General features: G+C 33.7%; 1 protein-coding gene across 1 annotated transcript; it reads right to left on the bottom strand.

Moving 5' to 3' along the window:
• Positions 1-1,861: 1,861 nt before the first annotated feature.
• LOC129296683 (uncharacterized) lies at positions 1,862-2,548 on the bottom strand. Its single transcript, XM_054935270.1, has one exon. The coding sequence runs from the start codon at positions 2,546-2,548 to the stop codon at positions 1,862-1,864; it is 687 nt and encodes a 228-aa protein (XP_054791245.1).
• Between the last annotated feature and the right edge of the window lie 11,052 nt (positions 2,549-13,600).

The following is a 13,600-nucleotide window of genomic DNA, read 5'->3' as shown; positions in this document are numbered from 1 at the left end:
CTGACTTTGTCAATCTATCAACAATGACCCGTATTGCATTGTAACCTGCCTGTGTTTAGGCAAACCCATAATGAAGTCCATGGAAATACTTTCCCACTTCTAAGTTGGAATTTCTAACGGTTGCAATAAACCGCCAGGCCTCTGATGCTCTATTTTCACCCTCTGACAAATTAGACACTTGCTCACATACTCTGTCACATCACGCTTCAGACCATGCCACCACCAATACTGCTTCATGTCTTGATACATCTTGGTTGCTCCGGGGTGGATGGTGAATTTGCTTCTATGTGCTTCAGCAAGAATTGCGTCCTTCAACACTTTCACATCAGGAACACAAACCCTCCCATTGTAGACTATAAGACCATTATCATTAAAAGTGAAATCTGTGCCAGTCATCTTCTTATCTAAGTTCTTTCGAACTTCTAACAAGTATGGGTCTTCAAACTGAGCTGCTCACAACTTATCCCAAAATTTGATTGTAAGTACCGTAGTATTCAAATTGAACATAGCATAATCTGGGATATTTTATGGAAAACTAGAGAAATCTTTTAATAACTTCTTTGTTCATGAATCATCATACAAGCTACATGCACGGTCTTTCTGCTCAAGGTATCGGCCACTACATTGGCCTTCCCCAGATGGTACTTTAGTATAAACTCATAGTCGTTAAGAATTCTATCCATCTTCTTTGCCTCATATTCAGCTCCTTCTGGTCTACCAAATATTTAAGACTTTTATGATCACTAAACATTTCAAATCATGCACCATAGAGGTAATGTCTCCATATCTTAAGAGCGAAGACAACAGCTGCTAGCTCTAGATCGTGAGTGGGGTAGTTCATTTCGTGAGGCCTCAATTGTCTCGATGCATAGGCTACAACTTTGCCATCTTGCATGAGAACACATCCAAGACCCTTAAGTGATGCATCTGTATACACATCAAATGATTGCTTAGGATCAGGGATAGTTAAGACTGGTGTAGTCGTCAACTTCTTTCTCAAGGTGATAAAAGCCTCTTCACACTCTTTGGTCCACAAAAAGGTTTGTCTTTCCTGGTCAATTTAGTCAACACCGATGCTATTTGAGAAAACTCTTCAATAAACCTCCTATAATAGCCGACCAACCCCAAGAAACTTCTAATTTCTGATACTGAGGTCGGTCGTTCCCATTTCAACACCACATCAACCTTGTGAGGATCAACTGCAATACCTTCCTCATAAACAACATGCCTTAGAAACTTTACTTCATTTAGCCAAAACTCACATTTACTCAACTTGGCATAAAGTTGTCTCCCTTTCAGAATATGTAGCACTAATCTCAAATGCTCTTCATGCTCTATTTCACTCTTTGAGTAGATCATAATATCATCAATAAAGACAACAACAAACTTATCTAGGTACGGTCTGAAGATTCTATTCATATAGTCCATGAATATTACTGGTGCATTTGTTAGCCCAAATGGCATAACTAGGAATTCATAGTGCCCATACCTTGTTCTAAAAGCCGTCTTAGGTACATCCTCTACCTTTACCCTCAACTGATGATACCCAGACCTTAAGTTAATCTTTGAGAATACCACCGCTCCAGTCAACTGATCTAAGAGATCATCAATCCGTGGCAACGGATATTTGTTTTTGATTGTCACCTTGTAAGCTGGCGGTGTTGATACACAATTGCATTCTCCCATCTTTCTTTTTACAAAAGAGAACTGGTGATCCCTATGGTGTGATACACTCGGTCTTATGAAGCCCTTAGCTAACAAGTCTTCTAGTTGCTTCTTTAACTCTTATAATTTTGCGGGGGCCATTCGATACGGAGCCTTTGAAATTGGCTCGGTACTTGGAGCTAAATCAATTGAGAATTTAACTTCTCTCTGGTGGCAAACCATTCACATCTTCTGCAAAAACCACAGGAAATTCTTTTACTACTTTTATCTGATTAATCTTTTGTTCTTTGTCTCCTTGCACTGAACAGAACACCATGAACATTTGGCATCCTTCTTGATTTGACTTCTTGACTTCCATAGCAGACAAGAACTTAGGCATTTCTATGTCTACCATAATGGTACGCACAGTTATTTTAGGGATTGTAGAAATGGTAGTATCTACTGGCAATAGGACTGTCTTCTTGTTACAGTCTAAAGTCGCTCCATTAGCCGACAGCCAGTCCATTCCCACAATCACATCAATGCCCAACAAAGGCAAACAAATTAAGTCAATAATTGTAACCCTATCACCAAACTTCAAGTTGACATTAGAGCACACATGACTGGTCTTAGCAGAGGCCCCAGTCGGTGTAGAAACATTCAAAACAACATCCATTTCACACACAAACATTTTAAGTCTAGTCATATAATTTAGTACAATAAAAGAATGCGTAGCACCTGAATCAAATAATGCTTCTACTTGTTTGTCATTAAGGATAATCATACCTTTGATCAATTTTAGAGAAGCTTTTGCTTCCTCTTTAGACATCACAAAAACACGAGCAGGAATAACAGATCTCCCATCAGTCACAGCCTCTGGGTAATTACGGGCGATATGACCCATCTTGTTACATTTATAGCATGCCCAACAGTCTCCAACTTAGAATCTCCTACATTTATCACAACATGGTCATACTACTGGTGGTCCCATGACAGATGGAGTTGAGTCTTGCCTTGAAGCTTGGCTTCAGCCTCCAAAGCTCTTGAAATGGAAGCTCTTAGTTTGGGATCATCTAGATTGTGATTCCTTAGAGAAATTCTTCTTATTGCTTCCTCCACCTCCACTGTAACCCTTAGAGAATCTCGAGCTATAAGTTGACTTCTTGCTCACACCTCCAGTGGGGCCCATAAAAGAGGAATATTGACCTTGGCCATCTCGCCGATTACCGTCATTTATCTAGCTTCTTCTAGCAACAGCCCTGAACTTGTTACACATGACTTTAAATGAATCAATATCATGAGCTGCCAGTTGCCTGCTATACTCAGGTCTCATCTTGTCTGGGAACTGCTCATACTTCTATTCTTCATCAGCATTAGTCCTCAAGTACAAGGAATATTTAGAGAGCTCATTGAATTTGGCTATAAACTCTTCAACATCCATATTGCCTTGTCTTAAGTTATGGAACTCAGCTTCTTTTGCTGCCCTTACAGTTGGCGGGAAGTAATGGGCAAAGAACCTCTTCTTAAATTGCTCCTAAGTCAATTCAGATCAATCAATAGACTTAACACTTTCCCACCATTATTTTGCCGCATCTTTAAGCTTGAAAGTAGCCAATCGGACCCGTTGTTCAGTAGTGTAAGTCATCACAGAGAAAATGGATTCTAATTCATCAATCCATTTCTTGCTAGCTCGGTCTACCATAGAACCCTCAAATGATGGCGGGCTCAATCTTGCAAACCTCTTGAATGCATGGTCAATGGTAACCTCTTCCACTTTCTCTTTGCCTTTATTTTTCCTTTTCCTCTGCCTCACAGAGTTACTTTGATCACTTTGTTCAAAATCCTTAAAGGGCTGTTCTTCTTGTTGATTGTTGACTTCTAAATTCACTTCCCCTTGCTTCTCCTCAGGGTTACCAGTAGCGTTCACAATGACTTTGCTATTTCCCTCAGCAGCCTTCCCTAATATAACTTGGTCATAAACATCCATCCTTTTCTGGATGTCCATCAATGTTAAAGTAAGGAGGGCTACATCGTTGTTATTATCAGTTGTCGGAATAGCTTGAACTGGAGCTTGTGTAGAAGGTCTTGCTTGAGTCAAGACTTGAACTTGCTCAGTCAGGTTTAGTAACTCTGGCACCACTTGTCCTTGTTGGACTTGAACCAGTGTTGTTTCATCTTCTACCACCACTCGATCCTCTAGTCTTTATGGAATTGCCAAATGATTAGTAGCAGTATTCCTGGTTAGTACCATATTCTCCCCTCCTAAGGATGGAAGTAATACCACAAATGAAAAACAGTTAGTGCTAGCTCATAGAGGAAAAGAATATGTGTATAATGATAATTGCCAATTCTATATGCAAATGCAAGTACAATATAGTACACGATCATATAACAAGTCACACACAAACCACAGTCCAGTTCTCAAAACTCGAGAACTTGATACCAATTTGTAAGGGCGTTCTAAATTAGGACTTAATCATCACACTAATCGTAGTTAATCAAGAACTAACCTAAATGGATTATTCATTATGAGATTAACCTAAATGAATTCTTAACATGTATTTTTTTTACAAACTATTTAATAAAAAGGGATCTCAAGTCTTTAAAATATTTTAAAAACTCATATCATTTAATTAAACATATGCGGAAGCATAATAATAACTATTTTTACTTGCACAAATATTTTGGCCCATTACTATAATACAAACATCAAAACACATTCTTAAGGGCCCAAAATGTCTTTCTATCCAACACAAAACCCATAGTGCAAGTGGATTAAAAAATATATATCCTAATTGATAATATCATAAACTAAATACACATATCAACATAAAAGAAGAGAGGCCCACAGAAGTGATTATTATCACTTGGTCTAATGCTCCTTTCCTCTGTTCTTATCAGATGAACTAGCTCTTGTAATATGTTAAAAGAGAGGGATGAGTACAACCACTCAGTAACCAAGGTACACTTAAGTTATACAAATGCATGATAATTAATCATGATTGCAAGTGGCCAATAAATTAATTAAAGTGATCATTCAAACAATCACATTAATAACATGTTAATCACATTAACATTTAACTCATGTGAATAATTTCAAGAATAAAGTCAAGCATAAAATTTGCACAAATAACCACATATACATTATTCGCATAATTACTACATGTTCTCATTTCTACAATTACAATTATATTCTCAACATAGCCATCAATCACTCAAATGACATGATAATAATAATATGCATGATCGATCTCTTCCTTATATCCCCCCTTATTTCCTCTGACATGAAATCCGTGGGCCAACAACCGAAAGGGATCGTCCATGTGGTGAGACTACCCCAAGGCCTTAATCATATCGCGAGGGGCTACCGGGCCAGGGTTACCTTACTCACTTATGAACACGGTTTCTTCCAAATCACACACTATGGGGTGTCATATCCAAAAACTAGCTCTACCCAAAACTCCACGTAGACCAGTAGGGTCAAGTCCCTTAATAGGAACAATGCTACAGTACCTTACAAGGTAAGTAGCAGCTATAATCCCTAGGATTATTAGTTAATAGCCAAGTACTATATGGATTTTGTGTAATCGCTAACTCCTTCACTAAGGCAAACTCCCGCCATATGATCATGCTCAAGAGAAGAGAAATGAAAAACGTAAGAGAAGTCTGGTGGTTTTAAAATAAAGAGTGGGTCCCATAATTTTTTTTATTATTTTCCTCTTTCCTCTCCCTTCTTTCTTTTTTTAATTATTATATATGTTATGATTGCATGGAGAGTGCCAAAAGCATAGCCACTTCTTCTTCTTCTTCTCTCTCTTTTTTTTATACCTTTTCTTTTTTTAATAATAACAATAATAATTTAATTTTTTTATTAATTAATTTTTTTAATTTAAAATTATATCCTAAGTTAGATTTAATAATCATCTCCTAATAATTTGCTTACCTCTAAATATTTTTTTTAAATTTCTATTAACTCAAATTAACTATTAAAATTTAAATTGGGATGTTACATAATCAATCCTACTTGCAACTTGTCCCACATAAAATGACAATCTATCTCAATGTGCTTTATGCGTTCATGAAAAACTAGATTGGAGGCAATATGAATAGCTGCCTTACTATCACAGCATATTACAATAAGTGCAGAATAAATAATTCCTAAATCTTTTAACAAACCAGTTAACCAAGCAATCTTAGATACAATGCTACCCATTGCTCGATACTCAACCTCTACAAATGACTGTGACACTGTTTTTTTCTTTTTAGACTTTCAAGAGATAGGAGCTCCTTCTATTTTGATCAAGAAACCTGTGATAGGCCTTCAAATGTCAGCACAAGCTCACTAATCTGAGTCATAGTGTCCTTCAAGTTGGAATCCGCTCGAAGGAGGAAAGAATATTCCTTTTCTTGAATCCTTCTTCAAGTATTTGATGGCATTCATGGCTGCCTTGAGATGTGATTTCCTTGGATTACTCATGTATTGGCTTAAAACCTGCACAGTGTAGCTCAAATATAATTGAGTCATGGTTAAATACACCATTTTCCCTACAAGGCGTCTATATTTGGTGAGATCAATCAAAAGATCATCTTTCTCCCCCTTCCTAGATGCACTAAACAACTTTAAACTCTGATTCATAGGTGTATTTCTAGGTTTGGTAGCTTCCAGACCTATGTTAGCAATTAAATCAAGTGCATACTTTCTTTAGTTTAATATCAATCCATTTGTTGATTTAGCTATCTCTAGGCCTAGAAAATATTTCCAAGGACCTAAATCCTTCATTTTAAAATTGCTATGAAGATAATCTTTTGTTTCTTACACGTAACTCTCAGAATTTTCAGTTGTGACCAATTCATCCACATAAGCAAGAATAACAACAAAATCATTTTCTTTTCATTTAATGAATAAAGAATAATCATGTTTACTTCGTACAAGCAATCAAAGATTCATATAATTTCAAATTCCACTATCTTATGCCTGTTTAAGTCCACATGATGACTTAATTATCTTACAGACTTTTGTTTCTCCCTGATTAGCAAAGCCTAGGAGTATTTTCATAAATACTTCTTCAATTAAATCACCTTTCAAAAATTCATTGTCAACATCCATTTGGCACCTAATCCAATTATTTTTCATATCAAGTGTCAAAACGGCCCTAACAGTTGTCATCTTAACAATAGGAGAGAAAGTGTCAAAATAGTCTACCCTTTCTACTTGACTATATCCTTCCATATACATTATATTTCTTTTCTAAACATCCACTTGCATCCTATGGCCCTTTTACCTCTTGGAAGATCTACAATCTTCCAAGTTTTATTTTGTTGTAAGGCATTAATTTTATTTTTCATAGCATCTACCCACCTATTATTAGTAATAACTTCATTATAAGTATTTGGCTCAATAATTTCATCAATACAAGTAATGAAATCTTTAAAAGATGAAGAAACATTTGTATAATAGATGCTAAGTTGAATTGGATATAAGACTTTCTTCTTATTATGAGTCTGTACATTATTCAAGTGTTTTAAATTTGAGCAATCGTAATCCCTAAGCCAACTAGGGGGCCTCCTACACCTAATAAGATGAGACTATTATGCAACAAAAAAGTCATTAATAGTTTCAATGTCTAAAATGGGGCCATGAGGAATTTCTGAGTGTGAGTGAGAATTAGATTGATTTAGAATATTTGCAGGTATATTAGTGATAGGCATATTATATAGATTATCCTATTCAGGATCAAATAAAAAAGGATCTTGTGGCTTCAATGCAAGATGTTCTCCCCCTTGATCACAAAGCATGGAAACCTTATCTTTATAAGGAAACTTAGCTTTAATAAAAATGACTTATCTACTAACTTTAAACTTATTGTCTTTAAGACTGTAAAGAAGATAACCCTTTTGTTGACCAGGATAACTAAAAATGTACAAGGATTAGATCTTGGTTGAAATTTATCTACCTCACCTAAATTCTTTACATTTGCTAAACACCCAAAGATCTTTAAGTGACTCAAATCAAATTGCTTTTAGTAAAGCAACTCATAAGGAGTCTTATAGTTAAGTACCCTAGAGGGATTCCTATTAATCAAGTTGCAGCTCTTATGCTTTCCCTTAAAAATCTAATAGGAATATTGGCTTGAAACATTAGACTCCTAGTGACTTTTAAGATGTGCCTATGCTTTCCCTCTGCTTCTCCATTTTATTAAGTAGTGTAAGGGTAAGAGGTTTCATGTACAACTTCATTATTCAAAAAATAATTGGTGACATTTTGTTAAGAAATTCTATCCCATTATCACTACATACTCTTTTAATGTGTGCAAAAAAATTGAGTTTTCACATAAGCAAAGAAAACTTGAATGTATGAAAATAATTCACTTGTATTAGTTAATAAGTAAACCTAAGTAGCCTATAACATATCATACACTATTGTAAGGAAATAATGATATCCTTGATGAGTAGGTTCTTTATAAGGACCCCAAACATCTAAGTGAAGTAAATCAAAGCAATAAGTAGGTATGTTATGACTAACAGGAAAAGGTAATCAAGGTTACTTTGCCTGTAAACACACATCACATTTATTATTTATGGGAGGCAATGTATCATTCAACAAATTTAAATATCTAAGTACATGATATGAAGCATGGCCTAGCCTTAGATGCCATAATTCATTAGAAGAAACTGTGTTAGCATGTATAGAAGTCTCAAATTCTTCAACCATGTAAAGTCCTGATTGTATTTTATCACTTATCCTTGTGTTCCTACTATAGAGGTCCTGTAAAACACACACATTAGGAAACAAAGAAATAACACATTGTTGTTCATGAGTAAAATGTGAAATAGAAATCAAGTCATAACATATCCTTGGTGCATACAGAACATTATGTAACACAGCATTATTAAACAAGATAACTGATCTAGTATGAGTTACTTGTAATTCATCACCATTTAGAATTTGAATTTTTAAAAGTGGGCCAGTATATGTTTCATATTCATCAAGGAAATCTAGAAAGCTAACAACATGACTTGTTACTCTTGAGTCTAAAATTCAATGTGTAGTGTGTAAGAGCCTTGAAGAAAAAGTGGTGTGAATCAAACTTGATGACTCATTTGAGTTATTAATGGCAAGTGTTCTAATAGTAGGGATTGTGTTTACCTTCCTTCATAATTAATTTGAGGGTGTTCTTAAAATATTTTTGTGATAGCATTTGTTGCTCTTAAGAAGAGTTAGTTGAAGAGTCATTATTCACCCCAGAGGCTTCAACTCAATTTATTTGCCTAACTAGAATTCCTCTACATTTGCCATATTGGAAGTTTAATGGAAACCCATTAATTTGAAAGCAATCTTCTCTTTTATGTCCATGACAATGACAATAAGAGCATTCCTTTGATGAATTCTCATGAGCATGACCTCTTTTAAATCTTCCTCTTGCCCTAGTAGCCATAGCAAAACCCTCAGCATGATCATGAGGTGATTAGAATGAAGATATCAGACCTCATTGTGTTTCTTCTTGGCATACCATTGAATATGCTTGGTTGATTGCAGGGAGTTAATTCATAAGCAATATTTAACTTTGCATATTTTGGTATGATGTATTAAGCCCCATTAGGAACTGAAACAACCTCTATTGTTGAATAACTTTTGTAGATTCAATGGAGAAATTACACTGACAACTAAGGATGGCACAATTGCCAACTACTTCTCCCACATTTCCTTAAGATCAGTGAAATAACTAGATATTGTCATTGAATTTTAAGTGAGAGAATGAATCATGCAATGTAGATTGTAGATGTTGGTTCCATTCATAACATTAAAATGTTCTTGTAGATCTTACCAAATCAAACTCACATCTTTAGAGAAGTAATACTTGTAGATATTTCTTTTGAGACATAGTTAATTAACCAAGAAAGGACTACTGTGTTACATCAGTCCTATTGGGTATGGAGATTCGATTCTTGTTTATCGCAAGTGCATGTGCCATTGATAATGCCTATCTTGTTTCTTGCTTGGAGGGCCATCTTTATGGCTCTGCTCTAAATGGTGTAGTTTTTTTGCTCCAATAAGAGGTTGCATGACTAAGGTTGTCACTTAGGTCTCAGAAGGATGAAGAAAATGGGGATGATACAAGTCAAGAGTGAAAGATTTACCTTTCTTGGTAGCAATTTCTTTGTCAAGTGGCAACAATGGGAAGACTCAAAGAAGTGAAGGAGGGGTATGGTTCAGATCAATAATAATGGAATGGTTTGAAAGATTTTTTTTTTGTTTTCCTTTTATGTTTAGGGTTTCTTTAAGTGGACCAAGAAGCCTATTTTGGGAATTATGATTCAAAACAAATCAGGCTGCAAAAGCCTAAACCTTGCTCTTGATACTATAAAGAAGAGTATAACTAAACTGAATAATACATTCATTATTGGCACTTGGGCCTGAACAAAATGCAGAATGTATATGCAATCTCACTCAAATAACTTATATATATATATATATATAGTCCTGACATAAAGAGAATTAAGAAAATAAAGGCCTAAAACAAAACTCAGGCTTGCTGACATACAAAATAGAGCAGGCTCAATATTAACTTTCCATTGTCTTCTTCAACCAGGTAAGTGGGGAAAGAAAGGGTAATAGGAACTAAAAATGATTAGGAAGGCAATCTCTTTATCAAAGACGAAGAGATTCAATATGGTTGCTGGATACATTTAATATGGGAAAATTTTCAAAAATTAATTTTAGGAAAGTATGAAAATTCAATTACATTGTATGCTTATTTTGATTACATTCAGACAAGAAATTCACAACCTTTGAATTATTTTAGATTTGCAGAAGATCTTCAGGAATAATTGTTTTGTTTAGAGTTTCTTAATTAAATATTATTACATATTGAGTGGTTGAGAAATGTAACTCAACTTCTTAATATCATCGTGGCTTTCTCTGTTGGAAGGCTATTTCATCCTATTAGAACTCTCAAGGATGAGGTATTATATTATATGTGTGCTTCAATTACTTAGTACTTCTCTTTATTTTTCCCAACTCGTGAATGTTTTTAATTTTGTTTTCCCCTTTATTTCTCGGCTCTATCTAATTTTTTAGGAAGAATTTAAAATAAAGTTCAAGATGTGACTTAATTATTAGGGAATCCTAAAAAAAATTTAAAATTTTAGTTCAGTCTTAGAAGATTGAAGTGAAAATAATTTTAACAGTGAAAAAATTAAAATACTGTTCACCTGTTAATTTTGTCTGAGATACAAAATCATTAGTTGTTAAATTTTTTACTTCACTTATTAATTTACTAATATGAGTTGTAAGTTACATGATTTGATTTGTCAATAATCATACAAGATTTGAACATTAGTTGTTCAATCACAAGCAACAATATCAATTGTTAATTTACTAACTTTACTTATTAATTTACTAACATATATTAATAATTGATATTGTTGCTTGTTTGACAAATTGATATAATTTACAATTCATATTAGTAAATTAACAAGTAAAGTAAGAAAATTAATAATTAATAATTATGTATCTCAGACAAAATTAACAAATGAAAGGAACTTTAATCTTTTTACTGTTAAAACTATTTTCACTTTAATCCTCCTGAATTGAACTAAAGTTTTAATTTTTTTAATGTTGAAATTCTCCCAATTTTTTTGGGGGCTAAATTAATTGCTATTTATTCGAGCTTTGCAGTACTTAGAATCGGTGGTGATGCATCCAGTAGAGTAGGCTACTTGTTCATACCAAATTTGACGTCTTTGTAAAGTTTTTCAAATTTCAATTGTTGTAATCATCTACTGTGGTTCATTGATAGATAAGGGTTCTACATTTGTACATAGATCTATGATAGGTAAAATATTTTCTGTATTAACTACACAGGTCAATCTTTTAATCATAAAGTGTTGAAATTACATATAAATATCTTTAAGGGTAAAGTAGTAAATTTGGCAACAAACTATTTTTCAAGGAGTATTTGGTAGCCTAAACTATTAGATGATACAAAATAAATTATGAACTTTTAAAAATGGAGCATCCAGTAGCCTGCCGTTAACTTAAGCTAACGGATATTATGTGGGACCTACAATTACATGTGGCATGACACAAGCGCGACATGGCAGTATGGTAAAGATATAAATTTAGTCACAAATTATTTTTCAAGGAGCATTAGGTAGCCTCTACTGTAAAAAAGGATCATCCAACACCTTCCTCTCAATTTTGACCAAACATCATTTATGTTCATACTTATGAGGCCCACAAAGCATTAATCTCTTCATCTTCTTGCCTTTATTTTTAATCTCAACTCGAGAAGAAGAGGTTCAAAGAGTTCTTATTTGAAGATATTCACGAAGACAATGCTAACAAGGTAGAAGAAATAATTCATAACTAAATTAAGCTAGAATCAAGCTTTTCTCATGTATAGTAAAATTAAGCTTATACTTCATTGGCATTGTCCTTGTGATATCTTCAAATAAAAACTCATTGAACCTCTTTTTCTGAAACTTATGTTGAGAACGAAGGCAAAAAGATTGGAGAGATTAATGCTTTATGGGACTCATAACCATGAAAATAAATGGAGCTTGGTTAAAATTGAAGAGAATGTGTTGGATGATTCATTTTTTTATAGTAGAGACTACCCAACGCTCCTCAAAAAATAGTTTATGGCTAAATTTGCACTTTTACCATACTAACGTGTCGCGCCTGTGTCGTGCCACGTGTCATTGTGGGCCCCACATAATGTTCGTTAGCTTAAGTTAATGACGGGCTTCTAGATGCTCCGTTTTTAAAAGTTCATGATTTATTTTGTACTATCTGATAGTTTAGGCTATCAAATGCTCCTTGAAAAATAGTTTATGTCCAAATCTATACCTTTACCCTATCTTTAAATTTAGAAAGAAGACAAATAATCTTTAAATTTGTCAAAATAATATTTTTCTTTTCATTTTGGAAACTTATATACAAATATACAATTTTAATTTCCTGAAATAAATAATGAGTGGCAAAGTATTTTCGTTGTGTTAAAATTAGAAAAGAGTCTCCTATATTTGTAAAATATACAAATCACTTATAAAAATATGCTTTTGTCCTCCTTGTTTCTGTCAATAAGGAATTTTAATGGAGGTATCTGCCTGAATGAGATGTTTAATAAAATCAGCTATCATTATCAAATGTCAAGTAGGTTAGGCATTAGACTGTTGCATTGTACATTAAAAGAGGTGTTTTAACAATTGTAGAAGGAATAATCAAAAAACAAATAGCTGGAACACACGCTACTAATGTGATTGGAGTCTCAGCTAAAAAGAATCAAGGGAGAATTACAATTAAATCTCACACAAAAAAAATTAATTATTATAAGATCTATTGATAAATAAACTAAACTACAATGACAACATCTATTGATAACTAAACTAAACTATATTGACAACTGGTTGTATTGTCAATAAATTTTACAATAATTAATTTTCTTGTGTGAGACTTTAATGTAATTCTCTCAAGAATCAATGACCTCATCTGTTTTGTAACATTCCAATTTAAATTTTAATAGTTAATTTGAATTAATAGAAATTAAAAAAATATTTAGAGGTAAGCAAATTAGTAGGAGATGATTATTAAATCTAACTTAGGATATAATTCTAAATTAAGAAAAATTAAAAAGAATATTATTAAAATATTATTATTATAATAAAAAAAGAAGAAGAGGTATGAGAAAGAGGACGGAAAGAAAGAAGAAAAAGAAACCACTTTCGGCCGCCGCATGCATCAATAATGTGTATAAAATAATAAGAAAGAAGAAGAAGAAGAGAGAGAGGAAAGAAGAAATAATTAAAAAAATGTGAGACCCACTGAATTTTTATAAAAACACCTGTTTCCTTCGTTTCTTCATTCTTTCCTGTGCGCGAGCTGAGGTAAAGAGAGAGCGTTTGTGAGCGTGAGTCGCTGGTGCGGAAGATCTAAATTTTAAGGTAAGAATTT

This window comes from Prosopis cineraria, unplaced genomic scaffold (genome assembly GCF_029017545.1).
Source record: "Prosopis cineraria cultivar Desert tree isolate PC_DT_omini unplaced genomic scaffold, ASM2901754v1 PC386, whole genome shotgun sequence".
Lineage (NCBI taxonomy): Eukaryota > Viridiplantae > Streptophyta > Magnoliopsida > Fabales > Fabaceae > Prosopis > Prosopis cineraria.
This window is presented reverse-complemented; position numbering and strand designations above follow the sequence as displayed.

Coding starts and splice junctions, on each gene's coding strand:
- LOC129296683 (XM_054935270.1), bottom strand. CDS start 2,548: ATGGGTCATATCGCCCGTAATTACCCAGAGGCTGTGACTGATGGGAGA.